The sequence below is a fragment of the Camelus ferus genome, chromosome 24, assembly GCF_009834535.1.
Source record: "Camelus ferus isolate YT-003-E chromosome 24, BCGSAC_Cfer_1.0, whole genome shotgun sequence".
NCBI lineage: Eukaryota > Metazoa > Chordata > Mammalia > Artiodactyla > Camelidae > Camelus > Camelus ferus.
In genome coordinates this window covers 10,816,829-10,837,758 of record NC_045719.1, presented here as the reverse complement: position 1 = coordinate 10,837,758, position 20,930 = coordinate 10,816,829, and the positions used below count along the sequence as shown (strand labels likewise).

At 39.0% G+C, this 20,930-nt stretch overlaps 1 protein-coding gene across 6 annotated transcripts in view; it reads left to right on the top strand.

Moving 5' to 3' along the window:
- The window catches only part of ZNF521 (zinc finger protein 521), a 262,919-nt gene that overhangs the window by 22,180 nt on the left and 219,809 nt on the right, over window positions 1-20,930 (top strand). For all 6 annotated transcript variants that reach the window (XM_032467409.1, XM_032467408.1, XM_032467407.1 and 3 more), the window contains one exon: window positions 7,211-7,390. Coding sequence is in view for 4 of the 6 variants with exons in the window: in XM_032467407.1 (XP_032323298.1) it covers window positions 7,211-7,390 (180 nt within the window). In the remaining 2 variants the exon portion in view is untranslated. The remainder of the gene's footprint in view (window positions 1-7,210; window positions 7,391-20,930) is intronic.

Genomic DNA, 20,930 nt, shown 5'->3' with positions numbered 1-20,930 from the left:
ATGTAAATGTGACCAGCTGCCCTCCTTAAAATCCTTCTATGACTTCTCTTAGGGCTGAGGTTAACATTGGAATGCTTAGCTCACAATAGTTCCTTCATGATGGACCTGCTTTTCCAGCCTGTCTCTGCCCCTGCCCCTCCTCCTTTCTCCTCTCTCCAGTGCCCCTCATCTGAGTACAGAAGAACATGCACTTACCGGAAGGCATCGTGTGGTTTATCCATCTCTGCCTTTATATATGTCTCCTCTTTTTGAAAAACCATCTTCCACTTGTCCTCAGTTCTACTCATCTTTTAAAACTTAGCTCAAGCCGTCCCTCTGGGTACAAATTTCCTGCCTGCCCCATCTAATCTAAAAGTCCCTTTTACTGTGGGCTCCTCCATCCGTCCAGTTACCCTGCCTCCTGCAGTCCCTGGTTTGCTCATCTCCCCTTCCCGTGCCTCAGTGTTGCCAGTTCTTCTCATGTCATGGCATTTGCAGAAAAATGATAAGCTTTGAATGAAACACTGGGGTAAATGGACAGGCAACTGGCCTGCAGTTTCCAGTTATCTCAAGCTGTGCCTGGCCACTTCGAGGGTGGAAAGGGTCAGTATCCTCGAACACCTGGACCCACTTTTGACCCGCCGGCTGGGAAGCTCTGAAGCAGACTGCAAGGTCCTTGGGACAGGGACCAGGTCTTGAGTTTTGCCTCTCCGGGGCCTTCGCCAAATGCCCGTTACTGCATAGGAGCTCAGTAAATGTTTGTTTCCTGAAGGTGTGACAAGGCAACCATAGCCACTCAAATTGAAAGTTAAAAGACTTAAAAGGCAGGGATGTGTTTATAAATACTTGATGTGAAAGTTGGAGTGCTACGATTGCTTTCTTCTAAATAAAGAGGGACTAAGTCGAAGAAAGAAATTTGGGTAGGATTCTGACGGGGAGAGGAGAAACTTTTTATTCAGTTCCAAAGTGTGCGTGTATGTTTTGTTCTGTGTGTGTGTGTGTGTGTGTGTGTGTGTGTGTGTTTTAACCTCTCTCAAGGCTAATTTCCTCCCACTCAGCATCCTCCTACAAGGAATTTCATTGTAGAGAGGAGAGTGGTGATAAATTCATGTTTGGCCATGTGCTCCCTCATAATAGTGCATCTGTGAGATTTCTCTTTGGTCTTCCAGGACCAGGATAGACCCGTAGAACAGTCAAGCAAAACCACAGAAATTCTAAACTTCAACTGTGTGATTTTGTTTAACGGAGATAATTCCTTCTGTCTGAGAAGATTTTAGAGACAAAGGAAAGAACAAGTACATGAAAAGGTTTTCTGGGGGTTTCCCCCCCTTTTTTTCTGTGGAACAATTTAGTAACTTGCAGAGAATAAAGTGGTTAGAAAATATACGTCGCAGGGAAAGTTAAAAAAGCGCATTTTTATCCTTGACCCTTGAGCTCTTTGGACCTGTTGGCTTCAGCCAGACCTCAGCCTGGGATGGCGTCCCTGTCCTGCCAGGCTGAGGCTGCAGTTCTGGGGAGCCCATCCTTGGCTGCCTTGCTGATCGCTGATTGCTTTTGTTTTTGTTTCATTTTGTTTGTTTGTTTACTTTTTCTTGACAGTAGGAAAAAGTGAGGCACAGAGCAGCAGGCGGGTGTGGGCCAGACGGCCGCCCAGCCTGGAAGTGCCGTGTTCTCTCATTAGAGCCTGCTTGCGATTTTGTAACACTGGACGATTTATTTTCCCTAAATCTGTTTTCGTCTTACGGGATCTCCAGTTACAATGCATATCGAGAGCCCAGAAAGCACGAAATAATGATCCCGCCCGTTGGTTTTTGAAAAGGAGGAAGGCTTTCTGTTCCTTGTTGACTCTTTGTAGCCCGAAGTAACTACTCCTCGGTTCTTAGACAGTGTCAAGATACACCAGGTGATGGGATGTGAACACACTGATAGGGGAGCGGTGCTTTCAGAGACGGTTGCCCTAAACAGGGAGTAGAAACTGGTTTTCTTATTAAGGGTGGGGCTTCTAAAGATGTCAATGAACCCTAGAAGGCCAGTTGTTGTGACCACTTGTGAACTTTGAAAACAACATCAGACAATTAGTTATTATTGGGCACAAGATTATTGTTAAGCTGCGGCAGATCGTTTGTAGTAATTTGGGGGGATTTGAGTGTGGAATGCATTTGTTTAAATTATTTGTATACTTATTCATCAGAGAGTTCCTGAAAATAAGACACTGGTTTTAATGCTCTTTGTATTTTCAGAAGATACCCTTGGAAGAAAGAACTTAGGTAGCTTTCCAACATAACAAAAAACACGTTTTGACTAATTCACTAGTCATGTAGTGTTGAGCCCACTTTTTCTTGAACATCTATTTTTTTTTTTTATAGTTTTAGGTAATTAAGATCCAGGAGGTCATGGTCCTCATATGAAGCTAAGACTTGGTGTTTTTTTAAGGCAGGAAATGTTTTTTAGCTGATATTTTCTTTAACTTACTGGCACTGTATAGGTTGATTTAAGATTGAGTAAATCATGCTGTGGTTGCTTAATTTGGTGAGAAGCTGGCTATGACCAGAGAACAAACTGTTAGGAAATGGTCCAGTTTTAAGTTTGCGTGTGTATAAGTGGAGTATTTTGGGTTCATTCATCTCTTGCCAGCCTTAGTTGTTAAGTACTCTTCTTGCATTCATGTTTACATCATCCTCAGAATCTTGTGTTTCTGCCACTTTCATAAAAACGGACTGGTTTGTAAGATAGAGCTTCATGCTTAGAATCCATCAGGAAAAGCCTCATTTATATCTCCTGCAAGAAGGACAGAGGGCCTGCACTGTGTGCTCGCTGCCAGAAGTTTTTATAGTAATACTTTGTATCTAGGCTCTGGCTCTTACCATTAAATGTGCTTTTTATAGAGTACCAAGTTATAAATGTAGTGCAGCTACGGCATATTAATCTTACTGCGGAGATTTAATGAGGCAGTTGTTTTGCGATGGACACTGTTGGGAGCGGGGAGCGACAGAGTTTTACTTTACCACTGAGCTGCAGAAATATTCCTTGCCTGGTAATAATTATAACCACATGATCTCTTAGTTTTTCTTTCTTTTGCCAGTGCTTTTCCATGCAAAAGTGGCTTGGAAGGAGGTCCATTTCTAGGCAGTGAAATGGATTGGAAATTGGGCTGTTTTCTCAGTGGTTTGACATTTTAACTTTGATCAGGACTGGGATCCTTTCTGCACAGAGAGAAATATGTAGGATGAGTTTCAAGAATACAGATAGTCTTTGCCAGTCCACTGAGATGGCTTTTAGATATTCATTACTTTTACTTGACTTTTATATAGGTTATAAAAAGTAAATGTGGTGAAACCTCATTTTTACATGGACAGAATAGAATTTCTGCTAGTTGGCCTTAAACTGATCCCACACTTGAAATTAATTGAAGTCCATGGGTTTATTGCCTCCAACACTTTTAAGCCAGCACAATTTTTCATTTTCCCCAAAGTTGTAATTTTATTAAACCAAGTTGTAGCAATAACAACCCTTATGAAGAGGAGGATGAGAAAAAGGAAGGAGCCACCTGCCAGGGAACATAATAAGGGGAAAATCATACTTCTTTTAAATTTCCATTTATAAGTAATGTTAACAGAATTGGAAACAGATATCTGCCGTTTATTTTTGAAATGATTGTATCTTTGTTCTGAAATTAAACCTTTTTATCCAAGTCCGAACACTGTGCATCCAGTGCTTCGTAGGCACCCTTTTGAAGGGATGAGCCGGAAAGTTGGTTGGGCAGGTGAGATCATTTGTGATGGAGGAGACATGGCCTCTTTTAGGGCAGAGGACAGAGTGGTGCCTGCGGCCGTGATGGGATTTGTAGCTGCAGTGCAGGGGTGTGCAGATATTTTAAAATATCGCCCTTTGTGGGGGTTTGTAGCATAAGAATAGAGTTGGAGTAACAGCTGTCCTTGCCGTGCTGTTGGGGGTGGGGCAGTGCTCACAGGCATGGACCTTGTATTTATAACCCCTTAGGTTGAAGTCAGAGGTTTGAATGGCTAGCAGAGTAATACAATTATTTTTTATGATTGGCTCTCAAAGGACTTTATAAAAACTACATAACCAAGGCCATGTGCAATTATTGAAGTGTAGCCACCTGTGGGAAAGAAATGGTTGACAATGTAAGCTTTCTAGAATCTTCCTACATCAACTGCCATTAGGAATGGAAACTCCTAACATGAATAAACACATCTTTTTAAAAAAATTCTTTTTTTTTTTTTACTGAAGTGTAGTTGACTTACAATGTTAGTTTCATTTGTACAGCAAAACGATTCAGTTATACATATATATATATTTTTTTTTCAGATTCTTTTCCATTACAGCTCATTACAAGATATTGAATATAGTTCCCTGTGCTAAACAGTAGGTCCTTCTTGTTTATCTATTTTATATATAATAATGTGTATCTATTAATCCCAAACTCCTAATCTGTTCTTCCCCACCTTTCTCCCCTGGTAACCACAGTTTGAATAAACACATCTTTTTAATGGGCGAGAAAGGATTCCTCATGGATGTGGAGGTTGGGGAAAAAAAAATCTGCTCTCAAGGAGAGAGTCTGTGATTCCAGCACTCTTTCTGCTACACCAGGGCATCATGGACTATAATCGCACCCACCCCCCAGAGGGTCCCTCTTAAGTGGTGACCTAAAAACCAATTCGCCAGTTGGCTGGAGCTTGCATCCTAAAGTTGCAGCAGAAGTGAATAAGCTTGACTGACTTCAGTCCCTGAAGGATTCTATCTGTAAATGCAGAAGTGGAAGCAAAACCATTTTTTTATTAGTCTTAAAATGACCCTCATTTTAATAACTAGCCAGAGTGTCAGAAGCATGGACTGGGGTCATCCTTCAGCTGTTAAGAGCTAAAGCATCATGCAGGCATTCTTATTTGTTTGATATTTCTGATTTGGATTCATGTAAAGTGTCCATATTCTTGAATAATAAGGAAGGCAAGTTCTTATCATTTTCTCTGCATACTACTTAAAGTATTCAGAGTGTCTCCTTATTTAAAAACAAACAGGCCAGCAAACTTGATGCTTAGCATTTAAATAATCATATTAAAATTCAGACCTAGCACCCACATTTCCCTGAATGCTGTCAGTTTTGTGAGAAACTGGAAACTCATGCTAAACAACTAAGAGTATTCAGGGTGCTCCTGCTGCCTTCCACCAAGTGTTTAATGGTGTGGGGGCCAGTCCACCATAATTGGCCCCTGTTACTTATTTTCCTGGATTACTCTAATTTGGCAGTATTTTACCACTTGGTTTTAGCTTGTTGGAGCTCTTTGAACCATTCCCCATTTGCTGTATCTGTAGCTCTAGATGAAACATTTGCAACCCACAGCAGCAAATGTGGTGGATCATATAGTGTCAGTTTTGGAAAATGTAGGCATGTAGGAGCTTTTGAATTTGGAAGTAACTGGTCTGTTCCTGTTTACAGAAAAAATACCAGTAAAGGACTTTTTTATGTACTCTTTTTTTCCCTCCCTTCTCTCCCTTCTCATCATCACTAAATAATATTTACTAAGCACTCACCTCGACACAGTGCTGTGCTGGGCAAAGTACAAGACAAATGAAAAAGAACCTGTGATTACTCCCCCAGGAACGAGCAGTCTAAACCCTGGTATGTTGAAATGGGCACTGCATAGAGTGTTGAGATAATAATTTTCCAGATGGCAAATCGACCCAAATTACCAATTTACTTAAACACTACGTTCTTTCTTGAAAACAAACAAACAAACAAACAAAACAACTCGCTCTTTGAAATGAGAATTCTGCTTTTTTTCCCCTGAACTCAAGAGATGGTTATATATGTTGAAGTGTAAGTTGATTTTGGCATACGTGAGTCATGGGGAGGGTGGTGATACAGTTAAGTCTATTGCAGATGTGAAGAAAGGCTTTGGAACAACCGGCAGCCAAAAGGGAGCATCCTGACTTGCAGGTCTGCAGAAGCACCTGACGTGCAAAGTAGCAGAGAGCTCTTCCAGGCAGCGGGGTGGTGGGGTGGTAGCACTTCCTGACTTTTCTAAGAAGTCTGAGCTACTTTGATCCTGTGAATTCTGGGTTGTAACATTTCAAATATGTGTCCTCCCATATTAAAAAGAAAATTGGCTACAGATAATGCATTACATATTTCTTAGGTATCTTGATATGACTCTTTTGTAACTATTTTGAGACATAATTTATTTCTGACTTTGGAGGACTTTTTGCTATTAGAAATGTCTCATGAATTAAGTCACAGTTTCCATTATCCTAATTTTCCCTGAGAGGTGTACTCTCTCCCCACCTGCTTTCCCACAAGGAGGAGCAGTGACACTAGAATGAATATTTGGGGTTACTTCTGTAAGATGAGGCAAAAGACAGCGCACACACAAAAAAGTCACGAAGTATTTATTGAGCTCTTAAGCGAAAAAACTGGGTATGTTTTACTCTCTTATTCCCGTGGCTATTTGTGTATTATTCTTAGGGTTTGAATGGAACTATTTTTAGTTTTCCCACACTTTGGCTTTTTGACAGTGATAACGATGATTCAAATTGTGGACTTGACTGTAATTTATAATTGCTATTCATATACTTTGTTTTATTTTTTGATGATTTTGAAAACAAGAGACATGCTGATATGTTGATACTTGAGTTTGTGCTGGTGAGAATGTTCTGCTGTGTGGTGGAGCTTATTTTGCACTTGCTGTCTGACAAATAATGGGGTAACTGTGTGTTTTGACCAGTTTATAAGTAAAGGTCAATTTCGTGCCTATGGTAATTAGCATGGCTTATTCTAGACTTTTGGCTGATTCGGGTAATTTCCTGTGAAAGAGTATATTTAGCAGAAAAGGAATCCATTCTTAAGCACGGTGGTTTTTTTTTTTTTCTCCCTTTGCATTGGAGACTTTAATTTTAAAAGTGATTTGTCTCTTTGTAAGCAAAAACCCTTAAAAATGGCAAAGTTAAACTTAAGGGTGGCAAATTATTTGAAAGAGGGGATGAGCAAAGGGCTACCTGTTGGAGGAGAAAAGGAGAAGCTTTAGTCATCACGCACTGACAAATTTTAGAGAAGACTCACTTTTGATGCTTCTGTAATAAAATCTGCAGTAAAGCCCTTGTATTGCAGCTTCAAGGAAAAAGGTGTTTCTGTTTTTGGTAGCAAGAAGATTAAACGTTACTTTAAAAGAACCTGTCTTTAAACCCCGTACTTACAGTCTTGCTTTTTTTTCAGATCCCAACTGTAAACTTGAAGACAAGACTGAAGATGGAGAGGCAATAGACTGTAAGAAGAGGCCGGAAGACGGGGAGGAGCTGGAAGACGAAGCTGTGCACAGCTGTGACAGCTGCCTCCAGGTGTTCGAATCGCTGAGCGATATCACAGAGCACAAGATTAATCAATGTCAGCTGACAGGTAAACAATACTTATCACTTCTTGTCTTCTCATACTGTTCTATTTCTGATTTTTTCAGCTTGTTCCTTTTTCTCCCCCCTCCCTGTTGTTTCATTCCTGTATTTGAATACCTAGGTAAGTCTGGAAGTGCTTTAGAAAGAATTCTACCATGATGGTTTATGGCAAATTCGATGTCACAGTCCTTCCTAGATTTTAGTAGCTAATGGATGTGTTTTCATTTCCTTGTTTTGTTTTTTTAAACTACAGTGATACCATGTAGGTGCAGAACCTAACAATGGGTGGCTAAAATAAAGTTTTAAAATACCTTCTGAATATGTTTTCTAATACAGTTAGCATGCATGAACTTATTTTGGTTTAAATAGCATCTCCTCAAGAGAACTTTCCCTGATCGGTCGCTCTCTGCTGAGTTTGCCGAGTTCACTAGGTGCCTTTTTGGGTTCCCACACAGCCCGATGCTTATTCCTGAATGTCACAGTCAGTGCTACATGCGTTAACTTTTCCATCTCCCTCCTTAGACCAGAAGCTCCCGGATGGCAGGAACTCTGTCTTACTCATCATTGTTTTCTCTGAGCCTTGCACAGTGCCTGGCCCACAGAAGGTCCTCACTAAGCTATTCTGCTATACGGTTCTCGGGAAGCATCAGACTTAAAATGACATGAAGCATGGCAATACTGTTGTTAATCCACAATCAATACTTAAATTTCAACAGTGTTTAATTTAATGGTTGGGTAAAGCTAAAACTCAGCTTACCAAATTTCTACCCCCTTTAAAAATACATCCTGGAAGAACATACTATATGAGGCTGAGTGGGACATTTTAGATAGGTACCTTTTTTAAGATTCATGTCATTTTTCTCTTACTATTTGAAGCTGACACTGCTCCTCTGTGTGTGTGTGTGTGTGCGCATTTCTTTCTCTGTCTTATTTTCCTAGCACAAATCTTTCTTCAGTTAACCATGTGTAGGAAATGTATTTACTACACAAGTGGTTCTGCAATTGTTTTCCACAGAATATTGACATTATTGTAAGGTTTTAATAGGTGTTCCATTTTAACCAAGTTTCCTGAACAAATTATTATGGAAATGTCGGATTAAATCCAGTTAAATAGGCTTCTTTATTGACGTGCACCGTGGCTCTTCAAAAAGGGATTGCAGTGCGTACATTCATTAGGCCATAGAATCTTCTTTCAGAAAACCCATTATCATTTTTTTGGAACATAAGTTTGAAAAAAAAAATCTATGAAGCTTATATAAACATTGGCCATATACTTTCTTTTTGGGGTTTTTTTTGGTAACTTTTATTTTGATACAATTCCAAACGTAAAGAAAAATTGCAAAAATAGTACATGTAACTCCCATATACCATTCACCTGATTCACCCGGTGTTTACATTTTATTCTGTTTGCTTTATCATTGACTCTTTTGTTAATTTCTTTTTCTTAGTCATTTTAGAGAAGGTTGGAGGCGTCACATCCTTCTAAATACAGCCTGTGTATTTCCTAAGAACAAATACATGCCTACATACAGCACACTTATCAAAATGAGGAAAGTTAACATTTAACACATCGAGTGCTATTATCTCATGCACAGTCAATATTTAAATTTCAACAGTTGTCCCAACAGTGTCCTTTGGGGGTTGTTTTTGTTGTTATTTGTTTGTTTTCCTAATCTGGGATTCAGGGTCATACGTACATTTCATCGCCAGGTCTCTCTTGTTTCCTTTCACCTGGAATGATCGCTCACTTTTGGAGGAGTACCTGCCCATCTGTGTTTGGATTTGTTTGATGTTTCCTCATAATTAAATTCAGATCATCTACTTCCATGGCAGGAACACCATCAAAGTGATCTTGGGGCTTCTCAGTTGTCAGATCGGGAAGTCCATGGTGCTGACTTATATACCAGTGTTGATGGTGTTAACACTGAGTACTTGTTTAAGGTCGTGCCCACCAACTTTCTCCAGTGTCAAAAGTTGCTGTTTTCCCTTTGTAAATAATAAGTAATTTGTGGGAAGATACTTTGACCCTTTGTAAACATTTTCATTTCCATGAAGCTCCATTTTAACTTTATAATTTTTGTATTTCTTCATTGGCCTTCTACTACAGTTTTCTTTCTTATTCATTCACTAATTTTTTTTAATCACATCACCATGGGCTTTTGGATTTTTATTTTACTCAGAGGGTCATAATACATGACTATCGTTATTTTGGTGCCCAGATTGCCTGAAGTTTGGCCAGTAGGCGTCCCTTCGAGCTGCATCCTGTGTCAGTTTAGTATGTCTCCATCATTAGTTGAAGACTGACTCAGTTTCCACTGCAGACAGATGCTCCAGGCTCATCGTGTTCTTGTCCCAATCAGCCTTTTGTCCAGGGAGCCCTGGTCCCTTTAAGAAGACAAAGATTTTTAGAAACCAAGATCCTGGCACTACGTGTGCTCATTGTTGTAGGTATATCATTGATTATAAACCGTCTCAGCAGACAGAATTAGGAAATGTATGTGTATATTTAATACAGTATGTACATAATATAGTTTATAAAATATGCATATATACATATATATGTGTTTTTTCTCTTTAATAAGAATCGTATGTTCACATTGATACCTCTAATTCAATCCAACACTTCAGGTACCTCCCAGTCTTTTTTCTTTCCATACTTGTTGCTACCTTCTCTAGCAGTGAGAAACTTAGCTTCCATCATCCTCAATATGTTTACTCATTTGATGAGTCTAGAATACACATTAAGTAGTTTTAAAAATGCTTACTCATATCATCAGGAAAATCAGACCAATTAACTGGAATTTTAAGTTATTAATGCTATAATTATATAATTATATAATGTACATAATAAATTCAACATTTACATACAGTGACATTTATAAATCCTAAGTATAAATTGATGAATTTTGACAAAATACGTATACTTATGTGACCCACATCCCTTTTAAGATAATTTCCTGCATCTTAGAAATTTCTCTTATCTTGACCCCTTTCTAATCAATAATGCTCCACTAGAAGCAACTGACTTTCAAGTTTTTTAACTGTAGAATTGTTTTGTCTGTTCTAGAACCTCTTATAAGAACACACAGTATGTACCCTTTTTTGTGTGTTCTGCTTATTTTGTTATGGTATCTGCAAGATTCATTCATGTTGTGTATATGAGTGATCTGTTCCTTTTTATTGCTGAGTAGTATTCCATTGCATGAATATATCATAATTTGTTTTCTGTTCTTATATTGGTAGATATTTTGGTTATTTTTAGTTTTTGCTTATTGTGAGTAAAGTTGTTGTGAATCTTCCTACGCAGGTCTTTTTGTGGACGTATGTTTTATTTCTCTTGAGTTTATAAGTGGGAGTAGAATTGCTGGGTTGTGGGGTAAGGTATATTAAACTGTATGAAAAAATTCTGAATCTTTATCCCAAGTGGTTGCACTGTTTACACTCCTGCCAGCAGTGTCTGAGAGCTGCAGTTGTGCGTCCTTGATAACGTTTGTGTTGCCAGTCTTTTTAATTTAAGCATTCTATTGGGTGTGTATAGGTGGTCTTTGTGGATTTAGTTGCATTTTCTGGCTCATATACATTTAATTGACTTCATTTAATGCACTTTTTTTTCCCTCAGAATACATAATTTTTGGAAAATCCCATTAAATGCAGACAATTAGTAAGGTTCTGTTTTCAATGGGGGTAGCTTTAAAGGAAGCTGTATTTATGTGGAATCAACACTAGCATTAGGGTAAAGACATGGGAGCCTAACTGATAGGGCAAGTATAACCTACAGCAGTAAGAGACCTTACCTGAGGTGAGAGTCAGGCACCTCTCATGTGAAAAGTTAACTTTAAAATTCAACATTAAAAAAAACAAACTTCATATCCAATTTAGTGTTTACTTTTTATTGAGTTCCTGCTATGGAATCATCCTTATGTTCAGCTCTATGAAATAGAATAGAAGCCAAAACATTATTCCTTTATAACTTTCTATATTATAGAATGGTGTGTTTCTTTATATGTTTTCCAACTTTAATATCAGTGCAGAAAATGCTGGATTTTCAGCACATGGTATGGTGAAGATAATATCTGTGGGTTAAATATTGTTTTTCTTCCCAAAACCTAAGCCCTAATAAAATGTTTCATTGATTTTGATCTTAAGCTTTCTAAAAGCTTAGAATCTAGTCTGTGCTCACGTCATTTTGTCCCATAACATTTTAATCAAAGGAAAGAAAACAGAGGCTTACTTGTGACTTAATGAAACATTTCAGGAAAGGTAACGCTGATGGGCCTCGGTCTGGTTTATTAATGTTCAGCATCGTTTCTTAGGGAGGGTGGTAGACTGATGAAGGAAAAACAGAAGTGGAGGACCAGGGAGAGGGCAAAAGGAGGAGAAACAAAATCAGGAATCCTTCACATTTGTTTAAAGTGTTAAAGTTCCAACTTGAGTTGGCTAAGGGTACCCTTCAGTCTAGTCTGGAAAAAATTAAAGACACTGGCAGCATTTTAATTAAAAAAGTAATACGATGCTTTTACTTTCTTCCTTGATTAGAAACCTTTTACTCTAAGTTAGGAGATCTGACTCTTCCAATTTTAGTTTCCTGCTTCTTGAGTTAACTCTTTTCTTGGTGCTTCTTTTTCCTGGTGGACAAAATCCTAGTTTAGCAAAGGAGGGTATTTCTGTTGTTTTCTTTTTCCCTTTTAGTTTTACTGTTCTTTTGTTTTTCTTTTTTTATAGTTCTTTTCATTTCTTACTTTTTTAATCTTTTAACTTCAGCTAGCCCCATTTGTATCTTTGCTAATTTTCTTCTGATTCTTGTCTTTTTTTCAGGACTCTTAATTTCCATGTCATTTTTGTTCCGCCTCTTCTTTTCTCCCCGTTTTGCTGTCTCTCGCTGCTTTCTCAGCTTTCTTCTTTGCTCCTTGTGGCTTCCCGTCTATTGATCTTGAAGTCTTGACTTGCAGGTTTGGTCCTATCCTTCTAGACCACAGCCAGAAAACGTCCTGGTGAACAATTTATATGAAGAAAGAGGGAATTCCAAGGAGGGTACTGGAGGGTTAACTAGAGTAGAATTAGGAGAGAGAAGTCTTAAAACTTGCTGATTCGCAAAATAACAGAAAACAGGCATTCTGGTCTGACACCTGTGGGAATCAGTCAGGGGGTAGCTCTGCTGCGAGAGCACTAGTAGAAACCCTGCCTTGCGGTCCCGCCCATCCTTAACTGAGTGCTGTTTTGCTAACTTGAGATGTGTTCTTTGGGGGCTCTCATCCCCAGGGGTGAGGCGCGTGTCTTGGAGAGCCTGCCTAGGTGATAACTGACTCACTCCAAACTGAAAATTTTGAAATCCTGGTACACTCTTGCCAAGTGAGCTCAGACTAGAACTGGTCTTCAGGAGACAAAAGCCACATAGGAAGCAAGATGATCAACTTTAGGCTCAAATTTGAAAGCCAGCTCAGGGATGGAGTATGCCCCAGGTCAGTTCATGAGTAGATACCAGTGACCTGGACTGAACTCTCAGACAGTAGATCCAGCAGGGGACCCAGAGATCTAGGGGTCACACACACACACACTTCAGGGAATTCATCACTGAGGGGGATTCTGGGAGGTTGGCATTGTTCTGTACAAGTATCCTGATCTAGGAAATGACAAAACAGTCCCTAAGGACAATGAGGGACAAGGTGGCCTTTTTCTTTGTCTCACAGTGCAGCTTTCTGCTAGTCTGCAATCCAACATGTGTAAGTACCTTACGTATCATCCCTGCTTGAAAGGCGAAAAAAAAATTTAAATCCCACTCTTCAACTGTAGCAGTGGATGGAAACCACCTGTCTTGCTCCAGCCTTGCTCTCTTTTTCCTGGAGGCTGGGAAGGGAGGGAAATCAGCACTCTAGTGCTGTTGGGACTCTCTGATGCAGAAGACAGATTATCAAAATATATATTTAAAGAAGGAAAAGCACAGAGAACCTCTCATTTTACTAATCCACAAGCCCTATCATTTCTTGCCAGTTCCCTCAGGGGGTAGGGAGGGCTGGCAGCCAGAGGGGTCTCATCACACTTCTCAACAAAGATTTAATAGCAGGGTGCTATGGGGAAGGGTGAGATTACAGAGACTTTGTTACACTCACAAAAATGAGTAAGAACTAGGACAGTAAATCATCAAAACTAAGCTACACTTAACAGGATAAATGCGTAAAGTGCATTTGGTAATACTGTACGCTTGTTGTTCTGAGTCATTTGTCTCTTCTCTCCTGCTAATTTGCAAACTTGAGTTGTCTGTTAAGTGTTCTTGCACATCATTCATGTGACTTTCCTGGGTGCAAATCCAGAAAAACTAAATAGCATTGTATTAGCTCTTAACCTTCTCTGGCCCACTGGACTGTTGGTAAGATGAGTAGGTTGAGGTGTGTGTGACAGAGTGTTGTAGTTTGGGGGAACATGTTTGTGGACAGATTCATAAAGCTCTAACCAGATCTGCGGCTCCTTTACAAGTGTTAGTACTGCACGGGTTCACATGTTTGAGGAGAAGGAACAGAACCGATCATTGGGCACTGCATCTGTATAAAATAGCATATTCACTTAATTTGATTTTAAAAGTTATGAGACTTCCTGGAAGCTTCCCATAGATTCTGTGAACTGAAGACTTTCGGACATCTGGAGTTTTGTTTTGTTTTGTTTTGGCTAAAGAATTTAAAGAAAAAGTGAAAGTGATCGAACTTGTGTTACATGGTTGTGGGAAACTGAAGACTGGTTGGTTCCACCTGGCAATCAAGTACCCTACCAGCAAGTTCTGTTGGCACTGGGAATAAGGGAAATGAGTGTTTTATGGAATGAAGCGTCATTTTCACAGAAGCATATTGAAACTGTTTTTAGAACTTTTATTTTTGCTGTTTTCCTTTTCAAATCAGTTGAAATAAATTACGTGAAATAAATGTGATATTTTAACTTTTCAGTTTGTATTAATTAAACTTACGGCATTATACCTTTGATTTGCATATTTCTATATTAATTTCTATATTAATACATTATGTATGCTTTGTTGTTAATTATATATGTATCAATTATCTATTTCTAGATTAATTAGGCTTAAGGCACTGTATATTTTATTTTCCTGTTTCCCTGTTTTGATCAATTTCTTGTTTCCTCCCCAAAATGTTTTCTTAGTTTTTAGCCTACTTTATTCTCCAAACCCCACTAAGCCCCTAAATGCAATTTCGTGACCTCCATCGATTCCATCCCCCAGCCCCTTCTCCATATGCTTCTTATTTTTCGGACCAGTGGTTTCCAAACTTCTTTGATTAAAAACAAATTTAGAATGCATCTTCATAATATATACTTACTAATATATGACATAGATAGGTGTGTGATACGACACTCACAAAGATAGAAATTGAAAAATGACTTGAAGATGAAATACATAGGTTTTAAAAATAAATTCATGTTGTTCTGAAGTCCTGGGCTAGTGGGGAGGGTATAGCTCAATTGTTAGCGCTCATGCTTGACCTGCACGAGGTCCCAGGTTCAATCCCCAGTACCTCCTCCAGATAGAAATAAATGAATAAACCCAATTAGCACCCCCTCATAAAGCAAACAAAACAAGCAGAACATGAAGTCCTGGCTAGATTCATGTATTTTGACAATTTGCTTTAATGGCTGTGAGAGCTAAAAGAACTATCTTAGAAAACCACAAAGATAGAACCATGTTATTACACTTCTGGCCGAGGTGCATAATTATTGATGGTGACGATAAGCCCATATTTCAAATAACTTTCCTGATCATCCCTGTTTTGTTTTGCCAGCTTTTGGTCAGATCTGATTAAGCTGTTTCTTTCTTCTCCCTCCTTCGGACAGTGTCTGACGACAAGCTTTGAGTAGGAGTTGGGGCTGGACTAGGGCTAGACTTGCCACTTTCTTGCTGATGACTTGTGCTCAAGCCTCTCAATATCCTGTAGCTTCCTTGCAGAAAACTTTAAAAATCGTGTGTCAAAGTGTGAGGATTTTGTGTGAATTAGATCAGTTAACTTGAAGCAAGATGATCCACAAGTCTGTTCCGCTGGGTGGGGTGCTCTGCACTGCTCCGAGCTTTGGGAAGGGGACGGAGAAGCTCCCAGGGTGAGGGGGGGGTTATTTATCTTCTCTCTCTCAGGATGTTGCTTCTGGGTGGCTGTTTATGGCCGGGGTCCCTTCTGATGGTTTGTTCAACATTAGCTATCTTTTCTACCCAAGGATATGTACCCTGTATTTCAGAGACCACTGTTCTTGGCTGCCATTTCCTTCACCATGTGAAAAACAGCTCACCAAGTCTCTGCTCCTCTCAGTTCTAGAGAAAGCGGGGTGGCTGAGTGTGTCATTTTCTTGGGCTGGCAGGGCGGTGACTAAGTTCTTCTACACATTTACCAGAGAAAAAGCAATTGTCTGTAATTGGTTCCAACCTCTGAGCTGTTGGCTGAGTGAACTTCTTTTTCTGGTTTTGGAGGAAGGGTCAGTTAAACTATTACATACTCTACAAGCTCTCGTTACTTCTGCACTGATTTTGCTACAGAACTTTTGTTATTAGTACCTGGTCCACTGTTCTTCTCTTGATATATCTGTTTGTGAAATCCTCTACCAAAACATGGGTATAAAATAATCATTTTTAGGTCCATTATTGTCTTGATGTTTTTGAATGCTTTTCCTCATTGTAATTGGGTTTTATAAAAGGCCTATACTAATGAGGTACATTTTCCCAGTATGAATGATGAGTTATTACATGCGTTAATTTATTAAAATTAAATAGCTGGCATGTTGAAGGGGTAGTTTAAAAATATTTCTCTCTGTTTTTGATATGCATTTTAAAAGTATGTGTTCTTATTGTCAGCCTGTTTCAATAACTTGTGAATCACAAGAAAGCTACTAATTATGAATGCAAAATTCCTGAAGGATTAAAATCTCCAAGAAATAGAAAATAAATGGGTGAATTCACTTTATTTTTTACAAGTAAAACCTAAATGGAGAATATCCTGCCATTAGCTATAACTCTATTTGCAAATTACCTGCTCCTTGATTAATCTGAGGTTTTTGAAATTAGCATTTTGAAATGAATAGAACTCAAGAAGCAAACTAGCATTATTTGTGTATTAAAAATGTTACCTTTGGATGTCTTGTGGAACCACAGTGTTTTAGATAAACGGTCTGGCCTTACTCATATCATTGATAATGAACATATTACTATCTAATTCTGTGGTTTCAGGATTTATTTGCCAAAAATTGTAAATAAAATGTCAAGAACACAAACCAAGGGAGAATATCTTCAAGAATTTCCACTGTGTCCTTGATGGTCATTGATGGTAATTAGAGCTGTCAGTCTGTCCCTGTGGAGAAGTGTAAAGATTATAAATGAAGGGCTGTATTTGGATGTGGAAACAGTGGGGCCTCTTTTGTGGGGAAGATGAATTAAAAGAGACCAACTCTTCCCTCCTCCTCTTTAGTCTGTTTAGCTCTTTAGACACAGTTGTGTGCACACAAGAGCTGGGGCACATGCAGCCTGTTCTCAAACTGGAAATTCAGCAGGATCAAACTCAAGACGTTGAATTTTTACATTTTTGCATGACTGCCTTTTTTTTTTTTTTTAAATATTACTGTACTTAAGATGCTTGTAACCAATATCTACTTCCTTTACGTGGTAGTGAGTTGATAAGAAAAGCAGCCCATTTCCCCATCATTTCTCTTTGTGCTGGGTCTGTGGCTGGGGAGCTTGTCTTTGGGGAAGGCAGCAATGTCACAGAGATCTGTGACCTCTTAATAGGCCTTGGGAGGGGAAGGCGGGAATCATTCTACACTGCGCCTCAGGGCTTAGCTCCTTTAAACTTCAAGGAATTGGATGGAACTCTTCACTCCTCCTTTCTTTCAGCTTTACCTTCAGGGGAAATTGATCGATTAGAGGTGATTATTCCACAAACTCTGAACCCTTTTCCCCTCTTTGTTCCAACTGGAGCTCCTCAAACTTTAAAGGGATGGTGTCTCCTGGGTGAATTGTAGAATGAATTTAAGTAGATTATTGGGTAGAACTCTTTGAACACACATTAAAAGTGCTAAAAAATAGATATATATATGTTTGGAATGGAAGGAAATATGTGAAGCAAAAGGATAAAAAAACATATGTTTCAATATAGTTATAATGGAATTAAATGGGATATTTTTTCAGCAAATGATTAGTTGTTAGAATGTGGAATCACAGTAGTGCTTCAAACCAGAAAATAATGGGGTCAGTGCAACAAATGGACACTTATGCAAAATCTGGATGGTGCGTAAGACCCTAAAGGACCAAAGACAATCGTAAATGACCGGGTTTATGTCTGTCCTCTGTCAAGCACAGCAAGACTCTGCTAATTGATGGCTTTTAGTTTTCTCTAACTTCTTTGTTTAACAACAAAAAAGAGATCTATACCTAATTGTTTACTTTTTTTTTTTGTATGTGTAATATCTTAGCCTTATGGACACTGTGGACCTTGTTTGAGTTACATTTAATACCACATCAATTTAACTTTTCCCCCTTAAAGAATACCCGATTCCTGGACTCTACCTACCCACAGAGCAGTATTAGCTCCCCCTGGTGACTAAATAAAAATGCAGAGAAGGACGACTGGAGTGATGAGCTTCATTAACTTTAACCTTTAAATGCATAATTAATATTAGGATGTGTACAGTTGGCAAGCACACTGAGCTATTTTACAATAAAAAATTCCAGTTAGTCTTGAGAAATGTCCATTTTCATGTCAGTTTATTTATATAATGAAGGCTGGTCTAACTTATGTGGCTTTCCTGGAGTTGTGCCCATTTTAATGTCACAGGTCTCAGTTTCTGATATGGGAGATTCTAGAACACAGGGCAGGTACTCAGATCTTCTGTAAACCAGGAGCTAATTACAGACATAAAAAGTGACAGTAAGAGCAGCTTCCAGTTTACCTGTGTCAATCATTCTTGCAAAATTGACTTTCCATGGAAAAGGTTATCTTTAAAAGTTGTCTTTCGTATCTTGCCTGTTACCAATAATGCTGCAATGACCGTGGGAGGGCAGGTGTCTCTTGAAGATCCCAGTTTCAGATGCTTTGGATGTAAACCCACTTAGAAGATGAGTAAGTTCTGGGGATCTAATGCACGGCATTGTGGTTATAGATAATTATTCTGTACTGTATACTTGAAAGTTGCTAAGAGATTAGGTGTTAAATGTTCTTGTCACAAAAAAGAAATGGTGATTGTGTGAGGTGGTGGAGGTGTTGACTAACCCGACTGTGGTAATCGTTTCACAATAGATATGTGTATCAAGTCATCATGTTGTACACCTTGAACTTACACAGTGTTATATGTTAATGCTATCTCAATAAACTTGGAAAAGGTAAAATAAAATAATTTTGGGGGAAAAACACTGTTATAAATCAAACACCAAGATGTGTTCTTTTTTTTGTCGCTTCAAGAAAACATTTTCCCAATTTAATTTATGAATTATCTAAAGTGTATATTTTTATTACTTGGATTGCCTTTGCACTTAACTCTTATAGTTTAATTTCTAAAAAATTTGCCCATTATAACTAAATTATCAGTTTGACAGACTTTTGAGAATGCTTTTGTCATCTTTTTGAAAAGAAACTTGTCAAATCTGTCATATACTTACCACAGTCAACCCTGCTGTCCTTGGATTCCGTGTCTGGGGATTCAGCCAACTCGCAGATTGAAAATATTCTGGGAAAAAAAATTCCATAAAGTTTCAAAAAGCAAAACATGAATTTGCCTCACACCCTGGCAACTATTTACATAATATTAGACTATTTACTGAGCATTTACATTGTATTCCATGTTACAGGTTACCTAGCGATGATTTAACATATACGACAGAATGTGCCTAGGTTATATGCAGATACCAGGGACTCAAGCATCCATGGATTTGGGTATGTGCTGGGGTGCCCTGGAACCAATCCTGCACGGATACCCAGGGATCACTGTATTTCTTATATGTAGTTTCATTTTCTATGAAAAAGTATTTGCTTTTCACCAGTGTTTTGTACTGGTTATCAGAAAGCCATGCCTGTGACCGTATGATCTGGTTTAATAGCGTATATTGAATATTATATATTATTATGCATTCAAGAGGAAAGATTTAAAATTTCATCTGAGAACTAATATATTTGAATTGCTCTTTTTGCTCCTCCTGTTCTTCTGAATATTTTTCTCCTTGTAGTTTAATGCTTCCCCCCCCCCCCCCTTTTTTTTTTTTTTTTTTTTTTTTTTTTTTGGCTTTTCTTTCTTTCCCAGGGGTTTATTTTCAGGGTACGAGTCTTAGCACATTGGTTTGTTTTTCCCTTTTGTCTTTCCACCAAGGTACCTGTCTGTATTGCAGGAAAGGGTATAATCTTCTAAACTCAATCACTGCTTAGTATCACCAACTTTGGCCCGTGGAAATCTGAGTGAAGCTTCTTCTGGAGTCATTGGTATCATTTTGCCATTTGGCCTGAAGTGATGGGATGGTTGTCAAGCACATAGCTGCACACAACCGCTCCCCCTCCCCTCCCTTTATTTCTTCCTCCTTCCATTACACTCTTATTTCCTTCCTCAGGTGGACAGCCTGCCCTTTGCAGTTCATTTGTCCCAGTGCCTTGCAGAAAAACAGAAAACCATGCTCTGCCTGAACGTTCACTAGTGGTCACTTGTAAGTGGCGCTTAAGTTGGTGCTTCACGATGAAATAGTGATAATTTTCTTACTGTGAACACCGGTTTAAAATGGACACGTTTATTAACACAAAAGGTACTGCACTGGTTAGATTCTGCGGTTGGGCTCAGTATAACGAAGAGTGTATGGCTCCATTCCTTTCTACCCTAAGAAGACCACGCAAAGACAGGGAGATGAAGAGCACCTGCCCATACTTTGTTTTCCCAAATACTCCTATGCATTTATCAGTTCAATTCAATAAACATTTATCAAGATTCTACACTTTGACAGTTAAGTACTGGAACTACAGGGCCCAGGATCTTCTGGGAGAACAGTGGTTTAGGAGGAGTCTCTGAGCCTCACCTGGACTTCAGGGATGGCTTCCTGGAGCACGTGATGCCTTTAGTGTGGGGGGGTCAGCTAGTGGAGACAGGTGTGGGGGTGCGTTTCAGGCAGACAGAAGAGAAAGAAGAACAGGAAAGGCATAGGAAACAGAATAGCATCTGCTGGGGCATCCTCAAGCCAGAGGAAAAGTGCAGGATAGGGAATTTGTGAGAGAATGTATATTACCTATTGCTGCATAATTTATAACTCCAAAACTTTTTGACTTGAAGCAACAATCATGAATAATCTTTAAGTTTCTGTAGTTCAGGAATTTGGAAGCGGCTTACCTGGGAGATTCCGATTCAGGGTCTCTTGTGAGGTTGCAGTCAAGGTGTTGGCCAGGGCTGCAGTTATCTGAAGGCTCGAATGGGGCTGGAGGATTCACTTCTAAGCTCAGTCACGTGGCGACTGGCTAGAGACCTTATGTCTTCACCTTGTGGACCTCTTTACAAGGTAGCTTGTTGTAGGGCAGCTGGCTTTCCTCAGAACAAGTAAAGTAAGA